This window comes from Ananas comosus, linkage group 11 (genome assembly GCF_001540865.1).
Source record: "Ananas comosus cultivar F153 linkage group 11, ASM154086v1, whole genome shotgun sequence".
Classification (NCBI taxonomy): domain Eukaryota; kingdom Viridiplantae; phylum Streptophyta; class Magnoliopsida; order Poales; family Bromeliaceae; genus Ananas; species Ananas comosus.
Window position 1 is genome coordinate 12502296 of NC_033631.1, and position 24503 is coordinate 12526798.

A 24503-nucleotide genomic window follows, 5' to 3' on the forward strand; every position below is an offset into this window, starting at 1 on the left:
CAGGTTGGACTCATAATACGGTTTATCTGAAGAGCCAAAACGGAATCCAAAATCAAAATGGTGCCAAAATCTCCATTTCTCTGACTGAACTAAGCAAATTACAGCCCATACCCTAAAATCTGAATCCGATTATTTAATGTACCAAATATCAAATTAAACCATGTCTAATGATTAAGCTAAGGTGTTTTACTGCAGTAACTAAGGAAAAGAAGCAAAGTACACAAATCTGAGCACCACATCATGGTTAAGCATACAATGCCAACACAATGCCCTGATTAAGAAAAGCAATAATTACAAGATAATCCACATCTCAATACACAGTGGACCCCAAAGAGCCCATGTTGGACAAAAAAAAAAAGGTACTGATGGGCAAGCTAGTGTAGCGTCACTATACATCTGATCAACTTTTGAGTCCAAACATCTTATGGGCTCTAATCCAGATCATTAATCAAAACAAAAACTAATATTTTTTTAAGTTTAAATCAAACATGAACTACCCAGTTAGGTTTTGCTCATGGACTTCCTTTTCGATTTCAAATCGACCACAATAACTGTGACATTATCCTTGCTTCCTTTCTGTAAAGCAACCTTCGCTAAGAAGTCCGCAGCCGCTTGAGCAGCGGGATCAGTAAATTCACCATTTTGATCGGAGGACGGTGTGGTGCCGTTCTTTTTGTGCCATAGTAGGATTCGCTTACGGGCTAATTCGGATGCCTCTTCATTGGACATCACATCCCACAAGCCATCACTGGCAAGAATGAGACATTCATCTTCTTTTGCACGAGGAGTTATTGTCACTTCCGGTACTGGGATTACATATGGCTTGAAGTACCCATCCCCTGCAAGCATATCACAGACGTTCATTAAACGCGCAACTTCTTAAGTACAGCGATTTTGACTTCCCAAAATAACTATTTAGAAACAGAGAGGAAGAGAAGGAAAAAAGGGAAAAGGCAGCAAGCATCCCATTTTTAGAGTCCCTTTAATTTCCTTACATGTGATGTAAACCTCTATTGCTGGAATTCGTAATAACACATATTAATGATAAGTTAGAAGAAAAAACATAAAGTAATTTGGTTTTGATTACATATGGATTCAATTATCTACTGGAGTTACTCTGATCCTAAAAACGTCATAACTACAAAGCTTTATCAAGGTAACATGACCATTCAATAAGGTGTGCAAGCATGATTAAATACTAAATACTTCACTGAAACAGTTAACTTCATAAAGAGAAGTACATACCGATTGAACGTGACATAGCAAGAATACCAGACACACGGAAGCCTTGCCAATTTATGACCGTGCCGCCTTCGGCTTCAATCCTCGCTTGTTCGTCCTCTCTATTAGGCTGAAGCATAAAATAAGAAATAAATTCTCTATTTCCTTAAAAAAAAAAAAATCTTATACAAATATTGTAAGACATGTCTTACTTTATGATCCGACGATAGAGGCACCACCTGTTTGCCACGACAAAGCACTACCCTCGAATCGCCACAGTTTGCAACTATGATGTGTGAAGAACACACAACGGCAACAACAGCCGTTGAACCCATAGTATCCGGGGCTAACGGTTCCGAAGGCCCCTCGTGAATCGCTTTCCCTCCCACTTCGTCATCAACTCTTTGAAAGCAATCAATGAATGCTCTCTCCCACTGTTTCTTTATATCAACCTCACTTGTCCCTCCTAGACCTTTGTTCACATTATTCAGTTCTTTAACCAATGCAGCATGAATTCGGTCATGGCAGTAGTTAGCCACCTATAATTTGAATAAAAAGACAAACTTGAGAAATCGTAAACCAGCAGTAGACATACAAAAACAATAAATGATGGGCTATAAGCAATTTGGAATGCAGATATTTCTTCTCGCCAAATTGGACAGATATCTACAACATCTGGAGAGATACTGAAAGAAGTGACATGCAACATATAAGGCCTTCTAACAGTTTTTTCATGGTTTCAACATTATAGTTGTGCCCGTTAGATATGGATTTGCTATTTCTACATAACTAAAGGTATTTCAGATAATTGCATACCATGAGCAAATTGGGGATAAATCAGTAATTGCAGGGTTTTTTTTTCCCCCTCCTCCGCTCATTGTTACATCAGTAGAGTTCTTCTTAACTGCTATACTAAATTTTGCCTATTTGTACACTCGGTTAGTGAACACATCCCCCCCTTTTTGCGGAGCTCGAAGTTTGGCCTAGAACCAGACCATGTATTTGAATAAAGAATGAGTGCCACGGACTTAAGCTAGGCATATTCGACATGTCCAAGCAGTTTACGAGAACATACGGATGAGAACATTTAAACTAGGTGAAAATTAGGTTAATGAGCACATCGCAAAACAGAAAATAGCATCTGCGCAGGGCAAACATAACTAAGCATAATCAGATATGCTAAAGAGGATACCTTTGCACCTCCATGGCCATCATATACTCCAAAGAAATGAGCGGGCAGCCGATAAGAACTCGCGTCCACTCCATCCACACAAGGTTGACTTGTTAGCATCCAAAGCGGGATATCATAAAACTGCGGCATCGCCGCATAAGAATCTTCCATCTCCTTTGCCTCCCCGCAGATCGACGAGCAACCCCAACGGGCAACACAATCCATGAAGAACACGCTGCGATACCCGCCCCTTTCAACAACTCGGCTTTCACGAATTACCGGCTCAACCACAGAAGGTAATATCATATTAGACTCATACATGCTCAAACTATGGCTTGCGCTCTTCAGGCAATTCGTCGAGCACATTGCGGGCATGTCGCAGGGCACATGTGTACACAGTGGAGTAGCAGCCACCACAGCCATAGCATCGGATTTGATGCAAGTGATCTTTCTTGGATCGTCGCAGACTAAGGATTTCCTTACCATAATTGATGGTAAAGCAATTACAGGGGACATCTCCTCCATCAAAATTTCCTCCTTTTTTCGTTAAATCTATTCCCAAGCTGATTTATTAAAAACCGATCTCCTAGCTTGCCAGTTTCAATTCTCCAAATCCAACATCTAATAAGTGAAATCTCCTTCCTTTACCTCTCCAGTTATACTTTCTATCAGCGCCCGTCTCATTATTCGTCCGACAATGTTAAGACTATTTCTGAATCATTTTCTATCAAATCAATCTTTTCGTTAGCACTCGTGGTGGATTTGGACTTCAAAAATGGCACATCCTATCACGACATGGTCAAACCGCCGCCGCCTCTTCATCACCCTGATTTACCCAAATAAAAGGTTGACCAAACTATGAACAACATCCACTTATAGAGAAAAAAAAAAAAAAAAAAGATCCTGCTTTGATAGATTACTCTACAAGTAGCAATTTCACAGGAGAATAAAGAGCAGAGATCTGAGAGAACTACCGATTGATAGACAAAATTTTGAGCTTTAAAAACAAAAAGAGAGAGAGATTTGTTACCTGATCAAAAGACAAAGGGGAGCTGAGGAAGAACCAAGGAAGAAGAAGAAGAATAGGGAAAACTGCTACTGCTACTACTATTTCTTATAAGCTAAAAATAGAATCAACAAAAAAAAGTTAAATGGGGAAAATAAGTCGATAACGAGTAAAAAAAAGTGAAAGAAAAGAGATTTTTCTTATTATGGGTAGAGGGACAGTTTGGTGGACAACAATGGGTCAGCGAAGAGGAGGAGGGACAGGTGTCGGCTACAGAGAGCGTCGTGGAGTGTTAGGATTAGATGTTGGGGTACAAACACGAGATCCGTTACCTTTTCAACACGTATAAAATGGGCGTTTTTGTGGGGCCCACTTTCGGTCCAGTAGAGGGCTAACACGTAGGGAGACGTGTTGTGTAGGTGCGAACTTCGAAAGGGTTCCTCGAGTAAAGTATACAAAGAAGGAGAGCATGTGAATTTACTAATTTGCCATCGGCTTTTTGGGGGGGGGTTCGGACACGTGATCCATACGCTATCCAGTATATACGTGGCCGTCGTGGGTCCCACCTCGTGACGTACGGTCATACGAGGAGATCACCGCTGTTCAGTGTTGACGTCATCTCGGCCGTCCACGAATAATTTGACCATTTTCCAGCGGATGTTGGTTCCTGCACCCGGTGTAGAAGCACATCTCCTGCTCCACTTCTAAAATTTTATGTAGTAGCCGTGTTGCCGCGTGATATTCGTGTGGTGCGGCTTTTGCAGTTGGAAACCGCATGCGTGTTTGGATTGTATGGTCATAATTTTAGGAGGCGTTTACTTCAAATTATTCTGACAAGATTATAAATAATCAATTCTGTTAGTACTATTATATTTAGTTTATCCGATATATAATTTATTTGAGAGTCCGGCTGCTATGCTATCAATAGCATTAAGTATTTTGTACTATCAAGTTTTCTACCGTTAGATTAACTCCGTTGATTATTTTTATCCGTTAGATTATACTATCCAACCAACTACCCACTCAACCCTACGGGGCCCACATCATCATAACCGCACATCTTTTAATCCAAGGGCAGAAAACTTAATAGCACCAAGTCATTGGTGCTATTAATAGTATTCCAACCTAGTTATTTATTTGATATTACAGCATTATAAAAGATGTAAAATTATACCAAAGATATTACTGGAGTATCTGTATCTTGGATTACTGAAGATGATTAATTTTTCATGTCATATAAAATTACAAGTTTATCTCTCCAACTCCCGAAATTCTTTTAATGCGTCATTTTGAATATTTTAATTTAAAATTTTTAATTATCAAATTTTAAATTTTAAAATTTGAATTTGAATTTTCAATCTTCAAATTTAAAATTTTCAAATTTTAACTTTTAAATTTAAAAATTTTAAACTTTAAAATTTAAATTTTAAAATTCAAATTTGTATTTTAAATACTAAATTTTTAATTAATATTTTAAATTTATAAATTTCATATTTATATTTTAAATTAAAATATTAAAATTTGTATTTTTTTTCTTCAAATTTAAACTTTAAAAATTTTAAAAATTTGAATTATTTAAAATAAAATTTAGTACAAAAATATTATTATATAACTAAGGGCAATTTTTGAATAGACTATACTTTATTGTCAAGATTACTAAATTTTATAAACTGAACCAAATTTAGTAATGTTATAAATATTACAATCCATTATTATATTACTGTATTAAACCAAACGCGTTAAATATTAATGCAGCATCAATAGTAATTTTATTTAGAAATCTAAAACATTTGAATATATTGAAATGCTATATAATATTATATAACTCGAACCAAACGCGTCCTCGGTGCCATGTGTTATCTCATGTCTATACATCTTTGAAATGTTATGAATTAGAACTTTTCCAGATAGACAAGCGATGCGGCCGAACAAAACCATATGGAGTTTTCAAAATCACAATCTAATAACTTATTAGACATATTTTATGCACATTCGAAAAATTATAATATTAAAAATTATGAATTTTGTGTGCTAATCTTTTATGCAAATCAAATAATAATTTTTTACTTTGCTTTTAATGCTGTCTATGTTGTAGATTTTTGCAACTTGCTCCATTATAAATGTACATTATCTTGTTATGAATGATGAAATATTACCGGGTCGTAGCAAATCAATCAAAATAATAAAACTACCTACGGTACTCACATTGACGTATAAATCATTAGGCAGTTTATGAAGCTACAATATAGGAATCACAAAAAGATCAACAAAAAATTTAATCTCTGCGAAAGTTGTAGTGTTTGCTCCGCCGCAATTTGCACATAAAAACTTGGAGAGAGTGGGGCATAGAAGGGAGCCATGATGATACAAACGAATTCACAAATTGGCTCCAACTCCTATACTGACTCTCGGTTTTTAGTATTTTTTTGTTCATTTTTTGAAAGGAGACTTAATTTGTACCGGCTTATTTAAAAAGGAGAAAAACACGGAACAAAATTTTATTGCTCTGTTAGATATCGACGTTTTTAACTCTGATTCATATATCTAATACAATTTAAATTAAAAAAACAAAAATTTAATAGATGTCACTCACAGAGAGGAGAAAAAAAAAAAGAAAAAGAAAAAAAAAGAAAAAAAAGAGGAAGAGGAATCAATTTTCAAAATTACATGGAAGTTGAGGGTCCTCGCATACTATTTCTCATGAAGTCGGTACAATAAAGTGTTCGCTGCCGACTTGTAGGAAAATCCGGGATACGGCGGTGTAAAGTGATACCGTTAACGCAAAGTCGGTAGCGACAATGCAGAGAATGCCGACTTCGTGGATATTTTTCATTTTTCCCCTAATAAAACAAATTATTTCATATAACTACAGAAACACACTGATAGAGCGCATATCGCTCCCTCGTCGCCTCCGTCCCGGCGAGTACAACCACATCCAAAACCCTCGCATGGCGGCGCCCTCCCTTCTCCTCCATCGCCATTGCTTCCACCACCTCTCGCGCCCTTCCCTTTGCCCTAGTTGTGTAATCCTTCGGCGTAGATCTCTTCTCCGCTCATATTCGACCCGTTCCTCTCCCAATCGCACCTCCGTAGAGCCAAAGCTCCACAAGTACGAGATAAACCCTAGAAATTATTGGGACGACTTCTACAAGCGTCACCACAACAAGGTTCACATCTCCCTCTCCTTCTCTTTTTCCTCTCCTGAATCTCTTTCTCCTGACGTGTGTGTAGTGGATTCTACGTTGTTGCAGTTCTTTAAGGATCGGCATTACCTGGAGAAGGATTGGGGTAGCTACTTCTCCGTGAGTGTGATGTTTGGATTTAGTGAAAGTATCTCATTTTCTGAGGCGGAGGATTACCTACTTTTTTCCTTTTAATTTTACCTAATTTCAGTGCCATAGTGGAAATGAGGAACCTTGTCTTGATCCGAAGGTTGTATTGGAGGTTAGTGATTGGAATTCCCTTATTTGATTTGCCAAGGCATTGTAAATAAACTGTGTTTGTTTGTTATTTTGATCTACTATTTTCAGGTAGATCTTCAAAGTGATCTAAACTGTGACAATATATGCAGCTTTGAAATTTTCGTCCTTGGTGTTAAACTTGTTGCATTAGAAATACTCCGCACGGACTTTGACACCATATATGTAAATGTGTAGATGCAGATAGGAGTGAAACCATCCCACTGTAGCTAACAGTGAAGTGGAACTGAGGGATTCTGCCCAACTGAAAATATTAATGTGCATTTCTCTCTGTGTTTTTAGGAGTTTAAGATTTTTCAATTCTAATGCACAGTTTTCTTGTATTTCATGGAGTTTCAGACGCTAATGCATTAGGCTTTTGCTTCTTGGTAAGACACACAGACCATTGTTTTGATCATATTTTGTTCCAGGTTGGCTGTGGAGCCGGCAATACTCTTTCCCCACTGCTCAATGCATTCCCTGATATTTTTGTTCATGCTTGCGATTTCTCGCCTCACGCAGTTGAGCTTCTCAAGGTATACAATTTTTATAGTTTTAGCTCATTTGATTGGATTTTGGTGATCAATCCATTATTTCTTTAGTTCTAAATTTCCTCATATGGTACTTTCGCACTATGAAACATGACTAAAAGATTCAGATAACAAACTTATTGATTAAATAAATCCCTCTCTCTCTCAAACCTATTGTTAATGCTAAACTAACTTGGCAACAACATATTTAGGCCTCGTATCTTGTTTGTTTTTTTATGTTTTTAAACACTAATTCTATATAATTTAATGTGTTGGAGGTAAGGCTTTCCTTTGTTGACTAGCTTACAATACATCTAGCTAAGTAATAGATGATAACTTGTTTAAAAAAATTTTGGAAGTAAAAAAAAGTTGCTTCCGACTTTTTATTATTTGTTGCTAATTAAACACTTTGGATGAAGTGGTTGCAATCAATCCACTGTCCACTCCTACTGTCCTACACCTTTTTGATTTACAAAATTCTATTTAAAAAAATAAAAAACAAACACGATGCCAAACGAGGCCCTAGTCAGCCAATTAAATCAACAATAAGACACCCTAGTCTGTGAGTTAGCTTTTTATTAGCCTGATTCTTGATAGAATCTGCATCTTTTCCATTTCAATTAACAGGAACAGGGAACTTTTAAGTCTGATCGGATGAATGCTTTTGTTTGTGATGTCACAGTGGATGACCTTTGCAACAAAATAGAGCCGGCGTCAGTGGATATTGTCACTATGGTGATTTGAAAATACACCAGCAAAAGTTGTTATATGTTTTCATTGTTTTTCTATTGTACATATATTTTGATGCATTAGTAGATTTTTATGTTGTCTGCAGTTCCCCCAGTAAAGATGCCTTTGGTATTACAAAACATTATAAATGTGCTTAAGGTAAGTTTATCTTTATTGGTGATAAAAGGTCTTATAGAAATTTGTCTCTTATAAAGTAGATTATCATTAACTTTATCATTTTCAGCCTGGTGGTTTCTTGCTTTTCCGCGATTATGCTATGGGTGACTTTGCTCAGGTAGATCTTCTCATCTCTTTTTAGAGGATGCACTGTTTTTGGGAATCCATTGTTGTGCCAAAAATCAAGTTATTGCTATCTTCAACAAGAAGTACTGCATGAAATTTCTCTTCAAGTTTTTTTCGTTGTTTCTTAATATTCTCTATGTGCTATGCACCAGAAAAGTTGTTATAACCATTTAGTTGACAGAGAATTGAACTACTTTGCTGCCACTTCCTTCTGCCTTTTTATTTCTTTCAAACAGCAGTGTTAGCATGAAAGTAATTACTGATAAATTTGCAGGAAAAGCTTGCCGACAAAGATCAGATAATCAGTGAGAACTTCTGTGTCAGGGGTGATGGAATTGTGGGGGCCCTTACATTTTCCTTTTTTAGCTGAGTATACTTTTGTGTTTTGTCACATCAACGGTATTCTCTTCTAATGCTTTAGCATCACGATCCCAGGGTGCTTACTACTTTTCTGAAGGTTTTCTCTCTGGATTGTTTGAAAGAAACGGCTTCAAGAAGATAGAAGTGAGCGTCTACCACAAACAGATTGTAAATCACTTGAGAAATGTAGTGATGAATAGGTATGGGAAACTTCTACATGCTATTGTACAAGATTATTTCCTACCTACTCTTCTTTGATGTTAATGTTTTGCAATGTTCATATATCCTACTATTTCGGATGTTATAAAACTTTATTGTGTGATACCAAATGTAGCATATATGAGTCCATTACACTCATGAATTTAGTGCATGCAGCATAATTAACTATACTTAAGAAGATCAAAGATTTCAAGTATAAATAACTGGAAACATTCATGCTCTTCATCCTATTTATCTCAAGCTGGTTACTGGCTTTCAAAGTTTATTATGTATGTTGGGTGTATGCTGTGACCATATATTGGGAACCAAATTTCAGGAAAGATTAAGACATGGTCCCAGAGTCCTTTATTGTTTTGGAATGCATAATTACCTTCAGACATGGTTCCCGGCATGATTTCTTTTACATTTCAGATTGAGCTATTATTAATGATCTAAACTAATATATTTTATCCAATTGGTAGACAAGAGATGTGTTATATACTACCAAAAAGCTACTTAATGACTTTGTGCCGGCATTTATAACTGAAATAGGGAGAAAAAAAAAGAAGACAAAGAGACAATCATATTATTTTGCTTGAATGTCCAGCTTACATGTTCAAGTAAAGCATGCCTTAGTGTAGTTTTCAGTGACAGAACAAATGTGCTCATTTTTCTAGTTTTTTCTGCAATCACATTAGTCAGCTGTAGCCATCTGAAAATGCATGACTATTACAAACAAAAATTTTCTCACAAGTAATCCGTTTATAAACCGTGTAAACAGGTGCGTTCTAATATCGGAAGAAAAATATCCTATTGCTTTAGAATAAGTTCTGCACTTGTGCAGTTTTGTCTGACTTGTTAAAGGAATTTTCTCCAACAAACCTTCTAGATTTTTTAAATTATATGCAAGGCTTCTAATTTTCTTGGTTATATTACTTCATGACTTTATACGACAGGCGCTGGATTCGTGCTACATTTTGTAATACTAGTTGCCATAATGTGCACTCAACAATGTCTGAGCAAACGGTTGTTGACAAGGTATACTCTGAATGATGGCTATAGATCCTTTTGCTGTAGAGAAGTCTTAAACCTTGCTTCTGAAATCTGAAAGCTGAACATCGTGCAGATCAAGAATACGCTGTTAGGTAATGAGCTCTATCCATGTTTTTGTGGAAGAGCTCTTGCTTCTCTACTCCATTAGTAGCAGACAGCCATTTGGCAAACAACTACTACATTACTTTTACTAAAGCAATGAAATGAAATGAGCCTCTAGATGCTCAAAAGCAAAAGCTTCAAATTGAAGCTTTTCCATTTGCTGCAGCTCATTTCCTTTTTTCTTTTTTTTTTCTTTTCAAACCCTTCTTGGAGAACAGATTAAGTAATGTAGATCATAATTAGTTTTATTTTATTTTTTTTAATTTTATTTTGATGGCCTAGATTTGGGTGCTATTATTTCGGCATTTATTATCTTTTCTTTATTCTAGTCAAATAAAATCCATTTATACTATTGATTAAAGCTAACCCATGAAGTGTCAATACCTTGTTACCTGTTGGTTGCTGTAGATGCAGAGTAAGCACACTGGAATTATGGAAAAGTCGCAGACAGGAAGAATATGGCATTAGGGCAAGATAAAGAAGTCAAAGATGAATCATTTATTTGTAAAGGTGCTCGTGCTTAATAAGATTTAGCTGTTCTTGAATTGAGGGGAAGAAGAGGAAAAACTCGGAGACTTTCTCTCCAGATTTTTGGTCAAGATTTGCTACATTTCGCAAAATCTCACTTGTGTTGTAATATTCTCTTACTAAATAAGCAAATTTATTGTATGCGCGCATATTGACAATTACATTGGTAAATGATGGTTAATTGTTTTCTATTTTAAGCAAGTTCTTCAATTTCGAAAGCTAAGTCCTTATAAAAGTGCACTTGTATTGCATGCCATTCGAGAAGTTGCACAAAATTGGGAGAATATTACAACTTTTCAAATTATTCTGTTGTGTAAGATTTAAATTCTGTGGCATCAAACTTATTCTGGACTCTGGAGCTCTCTATTTCTTTAGCTTTTGGTTGAGTGTTGGAATAGCTTTTGACTCTTTTTGGCCTGCATTTCTAATTAAGGGAATCGGGTCTCAAGCCATTTCCTATTGACCACTCTCAAAAAAGATTAGATTCGTGACATTACATGTAAAAAATGATATAATGCGCCAAAAAGAAAATCCATATCCTTTTGTCCCTTCAAAGTGTGCTTTTAATTAAAGGACAAATTGTTACATGCCATTTATCCAAAATTTAGTTGTTCTTGAATTAGAGGTTGGGAGACCTTGTTTTGTTTGTTTGATCTGACTTTTAAAATAGGGGCAATTGCCTATATACTTCTGAAAAGTTTTCAATTTTCTTATTTACCCCTCTTAGAATGCTAATATTGAAAATATCCTTCTTATGTTCCAAGTCTTTCTAATATACCCCCGGAGTTAAGTTTCGTTAGTGAGCTGCCGTTATCTCTGAAAAATTATCATTTTGCCTATTCCAATATACCCTTCTACCGCAATTAACTTTTCTTATATACCCTTCATATGCAAATACTTTTCTTATTTGCCCTTCAAATATTAATTAATTAATTAAGCACGTCGGAAGCAAGCAGATGAACGGATGAGATCGATCACAGCTAAACCAACCTTGGTGGCTGGAGGCATAGTTAGTTAATTCGGATTCGGCAAAAATTCAGTACGGATATAATTCGGATAAAATTTGTCTTTTAATTTTTAAATTCGTTGAAAAATAAGGCTAAGAAACGGATTCGGTAGTTATTCGGATACGTGATTTATACGGGTATTATACGTTCACCAATTAAAAATTTGGGATCAAATATAATTTTTAAAAATTTGGTATTATACTATATATATTATTATTATAATATTTATATAGAGATTAAATATATTTAAAATTATAATAAACATATACTAATAATATATAAGAGTTATATATTTAAAAATATTAATAAATAATTACAAATTTATAAATAAAATATTATATAATAATATTTCTATATAAAAATAAAATACTATATGTATATATTTTATAAATAAAATTATATATATATATATATATAATATATATATATATAATATATATATATATATATATATAATATATATATAAATATATATATATATAGTCCGGCTACTATACTATTGATAGTATCAAGCCTTTGATACTATTAAGTTTTTTACCGTTAGATTTACCCTTTGATTATTTCCACCCATTAGATTATACTATTAAACCAACCACCTACTCAACCCTAGGAGATCACTATCATTCTAACCGCACATCCTTTCATTCAACGGCCAAAAACTCAATAGTACCAAGGGCTTCGTACTATTGATAGTATAGTAGCATAATTCTATAGAGTCCGGCTACTATGCTATTAATAGCACGAAGCACTTGGTGCTACCAAGTTTTCTGCTGTTAGATCTACCATTTTGATCATTTTCACNTATATATATATATATAATGAGAGGGAGGTCCACGGTGGACCTTCCTCTCATCTGGTCCACGAGGCCAAACTGGCCTTGTGGACCGCGCACACCCAAGGGCGAGGGCGCGCCGCGGTCGGGCGTCCGCGAGGGCGACAGCGCGCCGCGCTCCGACGTCCGCAAGGGCGTGGGTATGGTGCGGTCGAGCGTGCTAGGGGAGGGGTGCTGGTTGCGGGCGACCCAGAGGTCCATGATCTTGCGAGCGGCGTCGGTGCTCTCGTGCATGAGGCGGGCGACCTCGGCCTTGGGCAGACGTAGGCGGAGCGTGCGGGCGCCGTCGGGGTAGGCGTGGGTGTGGGAGTTGAGGAGGGAGAGGTCGGAGGAGGAGGACGACGATGATTCAACAAATTCATAGGCTCTCGGCGCCGGCCAAGGCGGCGGAGGAGGAGGAGGACGACAAGAGCGGCGAGAGGGGTGGTGGTCTGGGAGGAGATGATGCGAGGTGGAGGCGGAGGAGCCGCCGATCACGTTGGGAGAGAAAGAGAATAACTTAAGGAATTAACATAATAAGATAGGGGTAAAATATATATTTTATATAGATTTTAATTCTAGTATACATTTAACCCATATTTAACTCGAGTTAAGCTAACAGGGGATAACTGCGGGAGTATTTTGGAATAATGGTGGAACATATGAGAGGCATTTTAGAAAGAAAAAAAGAAAAGAAAAGTAGAGATCGGATATTTCCAAACGCATGAGAGGTATATAGGCAATTATCCCTTTAAAATGACTCTTTTAGTTCGCCAAGCATCATAGCTCGCATAACAATTTTAGAGTTTTATTAATTTTAAGATCTAAAAAATAGAAATCCTGATTGAAATATTCTCATTTTTTGAAATATTTTAGCTAGAAGGATAAATGCTACTGATTCCACATACATAATATATAGTTAGCAGTTAATTCAATTTAACCGTAATTTCAAACATCAACTTTCATAAGGTATTAATTAAGAAACCTGAATGACTTATTTAGTTATCATTTCTTAAGAATACGAGATACAATTTAGACGAAAATAACAAGTTGTTTCTCTAGACTCCCTGTGACCTATCACCAAGCAATTCAGTTAAATATTTTGATGATATATATAGTTTTTAGTGTCCAAATCTTACTCTCATCTATTTTAAGAAAAGACATAAAATAACTCACAATTAGAGTTATATTATGCACATTCCCTTTACATCCAAGTAGATGAAGTAGCAGGATTAGTGCAACTAGGCATTTAGTGTGATTCTTGCATCACGCGGGCCCCATATATATATATATATATATATACCTCTCAAAACTAACCAATTCAATGCATCATCTTCTATTTTACACCACACCACCTTTCCCTTCTCTTTTCCATTCCAGATTAGTGTTTAATGTAATTTAACAAGCAATTTGATCTAATAAAACTTTGTAATGCAACGGAGGTCATTGTCAACGACATTCGTACCGCATGTTAATTAAAAGACAGAAAGAAAAATTAGTTATATATGGATGAGGTGGTACAAGAAAAATTTAGGGACTCTTCTGGTTATATGTAGTTATAACTACATTACAGTTATAACTACATATATGTAGATTCAAATTCGGTGTTTAATTTGATGCGTTTGAATTCAATTGCTACAGTTGGAATTGTATAAGGAGGTTCCTTTATTTTTTAAATAGAAAATACTATTTTTTTCGACATTACTGATATATATAAAATGATAAAATTTTAAAAGTACAAATCTCAACTTCATACAACCAAACAAATTATTTATAGTTATAATATTTTGTACTAATTCAACCAAATAAGATTTATATAATTATGACTGTCATATTTTTAATTACATGCATTTTTAACTATACTGTATTTTTAATTATATCTAATTAAATAATTCTTTAGTTGCAGTTGTCATCAAAATGAGATAATTTCATCTGCCATTCTTACATCAAAAATATAAATCTCAAATTAAGCTCCGGAGAAAATGGATGCATGAACGTACGTTCTCAAATTGGGATGGTCCCAGCATATCTTTTTTTGAGGGAAAGAATATATAATTTGAGATGGCTAGTTTAATTATAAGGAGCCAATATTGAAAATAACAAACCATTTATTCCTCTCAACCCTAGAGGTGATTAACAAACCAAACCCCCATCTCCTCCTATATATAATAACCCCTACAACAATCTCCTTTCCCCACACAAAAACTCACAGCCTCTCTACTCTCTCTCTCTCTCTCTCTCTCCAGTAGTGTGTGAGGCCGCCACTTGTTCAGACCATATATATGTGTATGTATATATTTAAGCATGTTTCTATGGAGAAAACTAGCTAGCTAGGTATGCGTACATGTGTGGTATGTATGTACATGTTGCATGCATGGGGAGGGTGACAGAAGAGAGTGAGCACACATGGTGGGTTTCATGCATGCATGGGAGAGTTCATGCTCGAAGCTATGCGTGCTCACTTCTCTATCTGTCAACCCCACCACCACTGCAATCTCATCTTTGTGTGTGTGTGTGCGCGCGCGCGCGCTCGCGTGCGTGCGTGGGTGTGTGTGCGCTTGTGCGTGTGTGCGTGTGCGTGTGCGTGTGTGTGCGTGCTCACTTCTCTATATCTGTCAACCCCACCACCACTGCAATCTCATCTTTGTGTGTGTGTGTGCGCGCGCGCGCGCTCGCGTGCGTGCGTGGGTGTGTGTGCGCTTGTGCGTGTGTGCGTGTGCGTGTGCGTGTGTGTGCGTGCTCACTTCTCTATATCTGTCAACCCCACCACCACTGCAATCTCATCTTTGTGGGCGCGCGCATCATTTGGCTCCTCTCTAGCTTTCATGCTATTGACAAATGAATTGTTTAAGCCTTAGCTTTTCTCTGAAATTATTATCACATGCATGGTGCATTTAATCTAGGAGACTGTTAGGAGGGAAAAAAGAAAAGAAGATATGCTTAGATTTTGTCATTATTTTACATTTGTTATGGTTACAAATTTGGAGAGTCACTGTGAAAGAACTAATTAAAAACTTAAGCCGATAAAGATGGTGTTTTGATATTATATAATCAACAAGAGGATGGGTCTCAAGTCCTTTTTCGTTTTCCTGATTATAATCCAATTTGGATCCAGAGCTAGATTTTTAATTTGGTTCATCGTAATCGAGTTTTGTAGCTAATTTTTGTAATCGTAGTTTTAGTAGGTAAGATAAATTCGTTATTTTATCGATTTAATTTCTTAACTTTAAATAGTTCGATCAGAAAAAAGACACGAAGTTCGTATAAGATTGTTGTGTTTTACTTTCGAAATTATAACTAGTTTCAACCTAATCTGGTGCAAGATATATTTTTTTTTTGAGAAATAGGTAGCTTGCTACCTGTTTCATTCATTAAGCAAAATGAACTAGGCTTACATATTGGAGGCAACCAGGGCCTCCGAACCGAATCCCACGATTACCAAAAAATACAATAGAAAAACTAGACTACCCTATAGCTACCCTTACAATTAAGATACGAAAAGGAGAAACACCTCAGTCCGAAGACGAATTAAAAGTTCAAATTGTGAATTTGTAATTGAGCAGAGTTCAGAGAATTTGGCATTTTCCTTTTTTATTTCCAGAAACAAGCCCAAGTCCACAACCATTCATTTTTTTTTTCCTTTTATTTATTTATTTATTATTTATTTTTCCATCCAATCTAATCATAAATGCTAAACATTGGGTTCAATTTTAAGCCCAATTAGTGGAAAGATAAAATGGGCCGGACCTGCAAAGGCCCAAAGTCCATAGTGCGTTTGCCACAAACCGTGAATAGTCGCCTCGAACTCCTACCAACCGTCCATCATCCTTGTCCTATTCCAAACGAACGGTGATGTCTCAGCTTGGAGTTCAGGTCCCCACCTGCTATAATCCTAATCGTTCGTCCCGTAACGACCTCTTAAAAGGTGTTCCGCCACCTAATCAAGACCGTCCATCAACAAATCCCAAACAAAATATCAAAAACCGTCCGATCTTCATCCAACGACCCATAAACTTTCCCGCATAGTGATTTTTCTCTGCGTGCGTCGTTTACGAATAAAGGAGGTAGTTATATATATATATATACGTACAACCCCAAAACGCCGTTCCAAACACAGTCGACTCTTTCCCGCTCTCTCCCTCTCTCTCTCTCTCTCTCTCTCTCTCTCTCTCTCTCCGCAATGGGGGCCGCGCCGGCGGCGGAGGAGGAGGAGGGGACTGGGGCGGCGCCGGCGCCGGCACCGGCCACGCTCGCGCCGCCGTGTGCGACGCTGTATGTGGGCGACCTCGACGAGCGCGTGACGGAGAAGGAGCTTGCGAGCGCCTTCGCGGGGTTCGGCCCCATCTCCTCCATCCGCGTGTGCCGTGACCGTTGCTCGGGCGACTCCCTCCGCTATGCCTACGTTAATTTCCTCTCCTTCGCCCACGGTAACCCTAATCGCAGTACCCCAGCGTCCTCGTTCTCTCTTCTTCTTCCTCTTCTTTTTCCTCCTCCGGATCGAAGGTTTCTGATCCGATTTCGATGGGTTTCTTGAAGCCGATAAGGCTCGCAAGTCGATGAACCATGTCGCCCTCATGGGGCAACCCATGCGGATCATGTGGTCGAAGCGGGATCCCATTTCACGAAGGACGGGGGTCGGGAACCTCTTCGTTCGGGTACGTGACAATCCCCTTCTTTTATAGATTTTGCTTTCTTGGACAATCGATTCGTCGTTCTAATTCATCGTATCGTGAATTGACGAAACCCCTACAAAGAATTTGGGGGCGGGAGTGAACGGGGCGGAGCTGGAGAGGTTGTTCTCGGTGTACGGTGTGGTGGAGTCGTGCAAGGTGGCGGTGGACGAGATGGGGAGGAGCAAGGGTTTCGGATTCGTTCAGATGGGGTCGGAGGAGGCGGCGCTTTCCGCCATCGCAGCGCTCAATGGCAAGACCTCTACCGGCTTAAGCGAGAAGCTGTGAGTTTGTTAATCTTCTTCCGCTGACTCTCTCTCTCTCTTCTTTTTTTCTTTTTTTTTTGATCTAGTTCTATTATAGGTCGATCCTTTCATGTGTTTCTATTTTGTGAATGTGAGTTTCTACAGCAGATGTTTCAATGGGAATGTGGATTTCGCTCGTTCTTTGTGTCTGTTAATTTGCTTTATTACATATGGTTTTCTCTGTTTTGATCCTACAAGCATGGATCTCTTCGCCGGATAGGATTTGGCATGCTTTATGAGTAAGAATTATGTCCTTGATGTTGTTTGTCGTAGCATTATATGCTTTCTAAGTTCATCCGGTTACTTTTCTCTCTTCTATCCCTCTTGGTCTTTTCTAGTACAATTAGTTAGTTAGTTACAGAGTTTTCTTGCATCTGCTTTGTTTATGAAGGAATTCAAGTGTTGTTGTCTGGCTCGTCTTCCTGTATGTAATCTACCTTACGTGCACGCTAGTTATCAATCCACAGACTCTGTGTGATCAAATTTGGTCTGCAGTTACTAATAGGAATGCTGATAGAAATTATGCTACAAAGGTTTTTTTTTTTCTAATTTTGGAGAAAATAAAACATGTATCCAGAAATTATGAGAGTTTATATGATGTTGATAAGTGAGTATAAAATTCCAGATTGCCTAAAAGGTATTAGAAATTATTTACATGGCAAAAACATGTTTTAGAAACAATTGTCATGCCTACAGCTCATAGTAATCTTCTCTTTTGTTTTGCTTTACGTACATTATATTTGGACATGCAGTAATCCATCTTACGTTAAAATTGTTGTTTTTGGCTTCTTTGGTTCTTTCTTTTTGGATGCTATGTACATCGTTCGGAGTTTGCAGAAATGATATGTCCTTGATTAATTTTCTGTAGAATCCTTCAATAGCCTATGTACTTGGTGGCAGACAGTTGCCTTGAGTTTTCTTCTTCTTAAGGTGGTGTGGTTGAGAAGAGCTAATCAACCCATTTGTTTCATCCTTTTTATTCTTGTTTGCTGTTTTGCACGTCAGGTATGTGTCGAAGTTTTTACAGAGGAACAAGTGGCAAACTGGGACACAAGAGCCAGAATACACAAACCTTTATGTCAAGAATCTTGACAGGGACATAACAGCTGATATTCTTAGAGAGAAATTTTCTGTATTTGGGAAAATCAACAGTGCAGTTGTGATGAAAGATAAAGATGGCAAGTCCAAAGGGTTTGGTTTTGTCGATTTTGAATCAGGTGAGCAAGCAAAGAAGGCATTGGAGGCTATGAATGGTTCCACACTTGGTAAGAGCATCATTTTCTCCAAATTGTTCATTTAATTTTTGCCCAGTTCTCCATTCTGTTATACGTTTTTCTTTCTTCCAACTTACATCATTATTATGATGCCAAGGTTTGAAGATCATATATGTGGGACGTGCCCAGAAGAAATCCGAACGCAAGGAGCTACTAAAGCTTCAGTTCGGAAAGCCTTATGTACATTATCTCCTTTTGGATCATCATGCATTAGTCATATTATAAGCATTAGGATTAAACTTCTGTCCTTTTCTCTCTCTTTTTACCTTTTTTTTTTTTTTTTTTTTGTGGTTTAGGGTTCTAATGTGTATGTGAAGTTTCTTGATAAGTCGGTTGATGATAAAGCTCTACGAGAACACTTTGCTGTCTGCGGTAAAATCTTGTCAGCCAAAGTGATGCGTTATGAAAATGGAGAGAGCAAGGGTTTCGGATTCATTTGCTTCTCTTCCCTGGCGGACGCTAACGCTGCTGTTGCGAAATTTAATGGTAACTGGTACTCTATTTCTCGGTTAACTATGAGCTACTTATTTTATCTAGAATTTATACATAAAACCTTCCATACACAGGTACCATTTTCCACAATAAGCATATCTATGTCGCAATTGCTCAGCGCAAGGAAGATAGGCAACAGCTCAATTTTGCCAAGCCGATACCAGGAAAGGGTGCTGCATCTTTTGGCTTCTCACAGATGCACTATTCACCTTACTGCACACAGATCAATAACATACCTGTGAAACCTGGTGTCCAAATTCGCTATTCTTCATTGGTAAGCAATAATACCTATAACTTGTTTGCCATTTCTACTCAGTAAGTTTGGTAGTTTTATTCAATTTAAAGGTCACTTCCTTTGTGGTTGCAGCTCCCTTATCAATCAAAGGTACCAACTAATGCAGATGCTACCTGGGCAAATTACGTCCCTTTCTCTGTACAGGCTAACCATGTTCCATATGTTCCTCACTTGGTAAAGCCTGGTTATATGCAAAATTTACAGCATATGCAGGTAGCAATGGCATAGCTTTTTCTCTTCCTCCTAAGAAACTTGTTCTATGTGTTTTAAGTTAAAAATATGGAGAGACTATATGTGTGCTTTTAAAATGCAAGCAGACAATTGTCATGATCTTTTTCACCTCTGCAGCTGCCAAATGGCTATGGGAGTTGGCCGAGGATGTGCTACACAAGGAGGCCTGCCTATGCCTCTCAAGGATCCAAGAAAATGAGTGAGAATGTCATAGTGGTAAACTCTGATCAGAACGCATTTTGCCGGAAACCTCTCTACTCTAAATGTCAGAAATAGAAGGTAATGGCTGTGACCTTTTCTCTTCCGTGCTCCATTTTAGGACAGAGTATTTGGCTTTACTAACGTAAACGATGCTAGTGAGCGAGTCTAACAAGATTTTTTTTTTTTTTTTTTTTTTTTTTTTTTTTTTTTTTCTTTGGATTAGATTAAGCTTCGGCAAACATCTAGAAGTGGGAGCTGCTCGTGTAAAGAAATTTTCGCAAAAGTTACCAGGCAAACAGGCAATTCAAAACTTTTAGATAATTGAACAAAATCAATTTTGTACATGTTCCTGCTATTAATCATTTTAGCATATCGGAACAAATCGAGATTTGTAGAATGCTCTGTACTTTTCTGTTCATAAAAAATTTGTCCTCATCGAATGTTAAACTCGGTATTTTTTCTTGTTCGGAATTTCAAGAGCATCTCGTGGTGAACATGTCTGCGATGATATATGTTTTAGGGTGGTGGGCTCATGCCTTATTTGGGCCTGAGGTTGATTCTCAGCCCAACGCAACCTGGGCCTTTCCATGCCCTGCTTGGCTGATCTTTCCGTTTGACAAATTCTACCTCAGGCAGAGGCCGCCCCACAAAGAATTGTTTCAAATATATGATAAGAAACTGGGCTTGGGTTTTTTTCTGTTGGGCCAACACCCACATATAATCCTGTTTAATTAGGATTATTATTATACTTACAATTCCTGAAGGATTAATTCCTGTTCCCTTGGGTTTTTTTAAATTTTTTTATTTATTTATACCTTCACCTTTGCCTTAGGTCATTTATCGTCATAGAAAGACAATAGAGCACATCAGAGGGACTCAGCAGAATATATTTACTTAAGGAAAACTGGACCCACGTTTATTAAAGGCAAATGAAATTTGTTAGAAAGGGGCAGCTCCCTGTGTATTTGGTGCACAGATTATTATATGCTTATGGCACAAGTTAAATCTTTTGCTAAATTTATTAAAGCGGCCTTTTCTCAAATTAAGTGCGTAGTGGAAAGGTAAAAGAGAAGCTCCTTTTTCCTTCTCAAAGAGGATGCAGAGCACCAAGTTTGTTACAAAGTGAGATTCTACCGCCATTCTGATCACTGTTAAGTTTTGAGTAAACTCTTTTTATTGTTATTTTCTTACATTCATGTATATTAGTAAAGGACCTACGCTTCACAGCAGGATGGAGATAAAAAGATGGCGAACAACAAGAAGCTAGAGACTTGTTAGGGTAATTTGATAGGTAAGGTAACTGTGTTGTGATCTTTGAATAGCGAACGCATAAAAGGTTCTCCAGAGATTTAGAAGCAAAGCAAGTGACGTGCCGTTGCACCAAGCTAACACAATGGGGGAGCCTCGCTTCTCCCAATTCTCTTTCAATTGGCTAATAAAATGGGATTGGAACCCTGAACTTAGAGCATTTAGGCTAGTTGGTTTGTTTTAATAGGAAAGGGAGTCGGTGAGATATAGAATTTGATTCTACAAAACCAGCAAGAGAGAGAGAGAGAGAGAGAGAGAGAGAGAGAGAGAGAGAGAGAGATTTGATGATCTTCAGTGAATCTAAGAAAATCCTGTGAAATAAAAGGAGAGGATGAATCTGAGTCCCAGGTGTCCCAGGAAATTTAATGTTTTTTTTTTTTTTTTTTTTTTTTTTTTTTTTGAAAGATAGGCAACATGCTACCCACTTCGTTTATTTCATTTAGAAATAAACTTAGTTGAAAATGTAAATCAACTAAGATTTGAATTTGAGACCTCGGGTACTAACCACAAAGCCCTTTGTCACTTGAATGTTCAGTGTCTAATTTCATCGATACGTCTTCTAATGAGACCAGAGATTCCTTCTCAGAGAAAGAGACCGAAGGGTTCGTTTGTCACAGCTGAAAAATTGTTATTTAAGCAGAATTGTTTAAAAATGTTCATGCCGTTTTTAATCTAAATCTTTTAACTTCTCGACAGCAAAACTGTAAGATACAAACTGTGAGTAGACAAAGTACTTAGGAACCAGACCAACCAAGTATTTAGGGGAAAAATCATATCTCTGTATTTAATCGTATTATGAAATTGTTATACTCCGAAGCAGGAAAAAGATAAATACAGTAATAAATAGAAAATAAAAAGAAGAAAAAGATAAATCGTATTTATCTTTTTCTTGCTTTCAGAGGCTTTTAGTTGTTTCTATCTTATACGCTTAGTTCATCTTACTTTATAAATGAAGCAGGTAGCTTGATACGTAATTCTCAAAAAAAATAAAATTGTTATACTCGAAAAGTTTTGAATAGAGAAGTGATTTCCTCATACGAAAAGTTTCTACAAACTACATTGATAGGTTGGAAGCGAGTGGGTCTCCTCCATGTATAAGATGAATCCCAAACTAGTCCAATTCAGCATCATGATTCCCTTTGTTGCTTCTTTTCCTAAAATTATAAAGAGAAAACAAAAAAATATTGATCATTATAAGCCCTCCAACAAAGAGGAAAAAGTGCTCAATTCTCTACGGCTATAAATAGGCCTATAATATTTCACACTTCCCATCATTTCAACATTGCTCAATTCTCACACATGGCTCCGAAAAAACTTGTAGCACCAATATCACTGTTGCTATTTGCTCTCTCACACACTGTTCTATTGAATGCAGCAGATTTTTACTCTGATTTCACCGTCACGTGGGGCGGAGGCCGCGCGACGATCTACAACGGAGGAGAAGACCTTCAACTTATGATGGATCGGGCCTCCGGCTCGGGCGGTGAATCGAAAACTGCGTTCCTCTTCGGTAGATTTGATGTGCAAATTAAACTTATTCCTGGAAACTCCGCTGGCACGGTCACAACTTTTTATGTACGTGAACTACTATTTTTTTTTCTTGCAAAAATCTATGTGAGTATATACCTGCAAATTTAATTTAATTTAATCTCAGGTAGATTTTTGAAGTCCTATGTTAAAGTTTGGATTGCTTTCGTAGAATTGTTCTCTTCAAGATCAAATATGCTTTGAGTTTCGGTCATACGATTAACATGCGACATAATTAATTCCTTCTTTGTTTAGCTTCAATCGCGATCGCCGTATCAGGACGAGATAGATTTCGAGTTCTTGGGTAGCAACAGCTCCTATGTGTTGCACACAAACATTTACACAGGAGGAAATGGTGGGAGAGAGCAACAGTTTCACTTCTGGTTCGACCCGACCGCCGATTTCCACACGTACTCAATCTTGTGGAACCCTCAACAAATAAAGTGAGCTTCTTTGAATCTCACTATGATCTTCAAAATCTACATATTCGTATGCGTAGCACTCAAAAGTTAAATTAAATTTGATTCTCCTGGAATTTGGAAATGGGCTATTTTGCGTGTGCTCTGCTTGCTATACCCTTGGAATTATTACATATATTTCTGTTGAATCCTCTACTTAAAAGCTTATAATAAGTGAATCGTAATTTTGAAGGGGTAAACACTTATATATGAGCTATATTCGAGGGTATGGAGGAAATGTACACGAATAAATGTATTATTGTGACCCCTTTCATTCTTACCATAAAATGATTATGCTTTAAAAAGCTTTTAACCAATTCGACTTAAGGTCACTGAACCCAATCATAGACATTTGGGTCCAAAATAGCTGTTGACACAAAGGCCCAATTCGACTCTAACCGATGGAGCCCAATTTAGCAATTTTGGGCTAAATTAGATTTTGGGCAGTAAGGCCTAGTTGAAAGTAAAGCCCATTTAGCCCAAATTGGGCCTAGGTAATGGCCCAAGTTAATTTTAGGCAAATGTACACACCAGCAAAAAAGCTTCTAAAGGACATATTTATTTAAACATGTATTTTGGACTATATGAAGTCATAGATCAATGCTAAATGTTTGTACTCACTTCTTATTTAAAGCTGGTACGTCGACGGCATTCCCATTCGGGTTTTCAAGAAGGCGAACGTCTCCGAAGTCGCCTACCTGGAGAATCAACCGATGAAGATCCATGCAAGCCTATGGGACGGATCGAATTGGATCGGACCGATCGATTGGAGCAAAGCACCGTTCATCGCGCATTACCATGGCTATAGCTACACAGCGTGCGTGTGGACCGGAAGTGAAAACAGATATGGCTTAGTCACTTGTAGTAATAATGGCACGGGGAATAACTGGATGAACAAAGTGCTTAGTGAAGATGAGAAAAATAAAATAGAAATGGTGCAAAAGAAGTACATGTTTTATACCTACTGCAATAAATCCACAGGGGGGAATAGAAGTGAGAGCACTATCATTGAGTGCTCAATCAACACATAATGACATGGCATGCATATGGGTTGAATAAAACAGTGCATGCATTGTGAATAACACAAGAATCTTATTAATTATTATCTTATTAATTAGTGGGCCTCTTCTTTTTCCCTTGTTTTTTTTTTTCTCTTTTTCTTAATATTTTTTGGGCTTATATAATAATTAAAGATAGTACGTACGTAGTTTGGCCAATCCTGGTATATGTGATATATGGTTGTGTATATGTTCAAGTAAGTTTCT

At 37.3% G+C, this 24503-nt stretch overlaps 4 protein-coding genes across 7 annotated transcripts; 3 read left to right on the plus strand and 1 right to left on the minus strand.

Moving 5' to 3' along the window:
* LOC109717479 (probable protein phosphatase 2C 50) lies at positions 228-3584 on the minus strand. The gene is made up of 5 exons (XM_020243293.1): positions 3423-3584; positions 2414-3218; positions 1434-1760; positions 1246-1351; positions 228-839 (listed from the first exon to the last, which is right to left on the minus strand). Exons 2-5 carry the CDS (start codon positions 2915-2917, stop codon positions 502-504), a joined length of 1275 nt encoding a protein of 424 aa, XP_020098882.1. The 5' UTR covers positions 2918-3218; positions 3423-3584; the 3' UTR covers positions 228-501.
* Positions 6150-10869, plus strand: LOC109717824 (uncharacterized methyltransferase C3H7.11-like). 3 transcript variants are annotated; one of them, XR_002218319.1, is made up of 11 exons: positions 6152-6565; positions 6650-6700; positions 6792-6842; positions 7288-7392; positions 8014-8121; positions 8203-8274; positions 8360-8410; positions 8693-8755; positions 8854-8978; positions 9933-10121; positions 10540-10869. XR_002218319.1 is itself a non-coding variant. In XM_020243751.1 (11 exons), the coding sequence occupies exons 1-11, from the start codon at positions 6197-6199 to the stop codon at positions 10597-10599; spliced, it is 1137 nt and encodes a 378-aa protein (XP_020099340.1). In that variant the 5' UTR covers positions 6155-6196; the 3' UTR covers positions 10600-10869. The 3 variants fall into 3 exon arrangements, 2 of the variants coding, with proteins under 2 accessions (XP_020099341.1, XP_020099340.1); XM_020243751.1 differs by having other exon boundaries at positions 6155-6565; positions 9933-10014; XM_020243752.1 differs by lacking the exon at positions 9933-10121 and having other exon boundaries at positions 6150-6565.
* LOC109717036 (polyadenylate-binding protein 4-like) lies at positions 16640-20407 on the plus strand. 2 transcript variants are annotated; one of them, XM_020242680.1, is made up of 10 exons: positions 16642-16904; positions 17014-17132; positions 17232-17431; positions 18458-18717; positions 18824-18906; positions 19023-19212; positions 19293-19492; positions 19586-19726; positions 19862-20023; positions 20169-20407. In XM_020242680.1, the coding sequence occupies exons 1-9, from the start codon at positions 16658-16660 to the stop codon at positions 20018-20020; spliced, it is 1599 nt and encodes a 532-aa protein (XP_020098269.1). In that variant the 5' UTR covers positions 16642-16657; the 3' UTR covers positions 20021-20023; positions 20169-20407. The 2 variants fall into 2 exon arrangements, with proteins under 2 accessions (XP_020098271.1, XP_020098269.1); XM_020242682.1 differs by lacking the exon at positions 20169-20407 and having other exon boundaries at positions 16640-16904; positions 19586-19768; positions 19825-19893.
* Positions 22553-24404, plus strand: LOC109717681 (xyloglucan endotransglucosylase/hydrolase protein 24-like). Its single transcript, XM_020243549.1, has 3 exons — positions 22553-22828; positions 23036-23223; positions 23873-24404. Exons 1-3 carry the CDS (start codon positions 22553-22555, stop codon positions 24267-24269), a joined length of 861 nt encoding a protein of 286 aa, XP_020099138.1. The 3' UTR covers positions 24270-24404.

Excerpts from the sequence above, each read along its gene's own strand:
- LOC109717479 (XM_020243293.1), bottom strand. The coding sequence starts at position 2,917 with ATGGAGGAGATGTCCCCTGTAATTGCTTTACCATCAATTATGGTAAGG. Across the intron at positions 1,761-2,413 it reads ATGGCCATGGAGGTGCAAAG|GTGGCTAACTACTGCCATGA; the intron begins GTATCCTCTTTA and ends TTCAAATTATAG. Across the intron at positions 1,352-1,433 it reads CTCTATCGTCGGATCATAAA|CCTAATAGAGAGGACGAACA; the intron begins GTAAGACATGTC and ends TTTATGCTTCAG.
- LOC109717824 (XM_020243751.1), top strand. The coding sequence starts at position 6,197 with ATGCAGAGAATGCCGACTTCGTGGATATTTTTCATTTTTCCCCTAATA. Across the intron at positions 8,275-8,359 it reads ACATTATAAATGTGCTTAAG|CCTGGTGGTTTCTTGCTTTT; the intron begins GTAAGTTTATCT and ends TATCATTTTCAG. Across the intron at positions 10,015-10,539 it reads AGCAAACGGTTGTTGACAAG|ATGCAGAGTAAGCACACTGG; the intron begins GTATACTCTGAA and ends TGGTTGCTGTAG.
- LOC109717036 (XM_020242680.1), top strand. The coding sequence starts at position 16,658 with ATGGGGGCCGCGCCGGCGGCGGAGGAGGAGGAGGGGACTGGGGCGGCG. Across the intron at positions 18,907-19,022 it reads TTCAGTTCGGAAAGCCTTAT|GGTTCTAATGTGTATGTGAA; the intron begins GTACATTATCTC and ends TTTGTGGTTTAG. Across the intron at positions 19,727-19,861 it reads AAAATTTACAGCATATGCAG|CTGCCAAATGGCTATGGGAG; the intron begins GTAGCAATGGCA and ends TCACCTCTGCAG.
- LOC109717681 (XM_020243549.1), top strand. The coding sequence starts at position 22,553 with ATGGCTCCGAAAAAACTTGTAGCACCAATATCACTGTTGCTATTTGCT. Across the intron at positions 22,829-23,035 it reads GCACGGTCACAACTTTTTAT|CTTCAATCGCGATCGCCGTA; the intron begins GTACGTGAACTA and ends TTCTTTGTTTAG. Across the intron at positions 23,224-23,872 it reads TGGAACCCTCAACAAATAAA|CTGGTACGTCGACGGCATTC; the intron begins GTGAGCTTCTTT and ends TCTTATTTAAAG.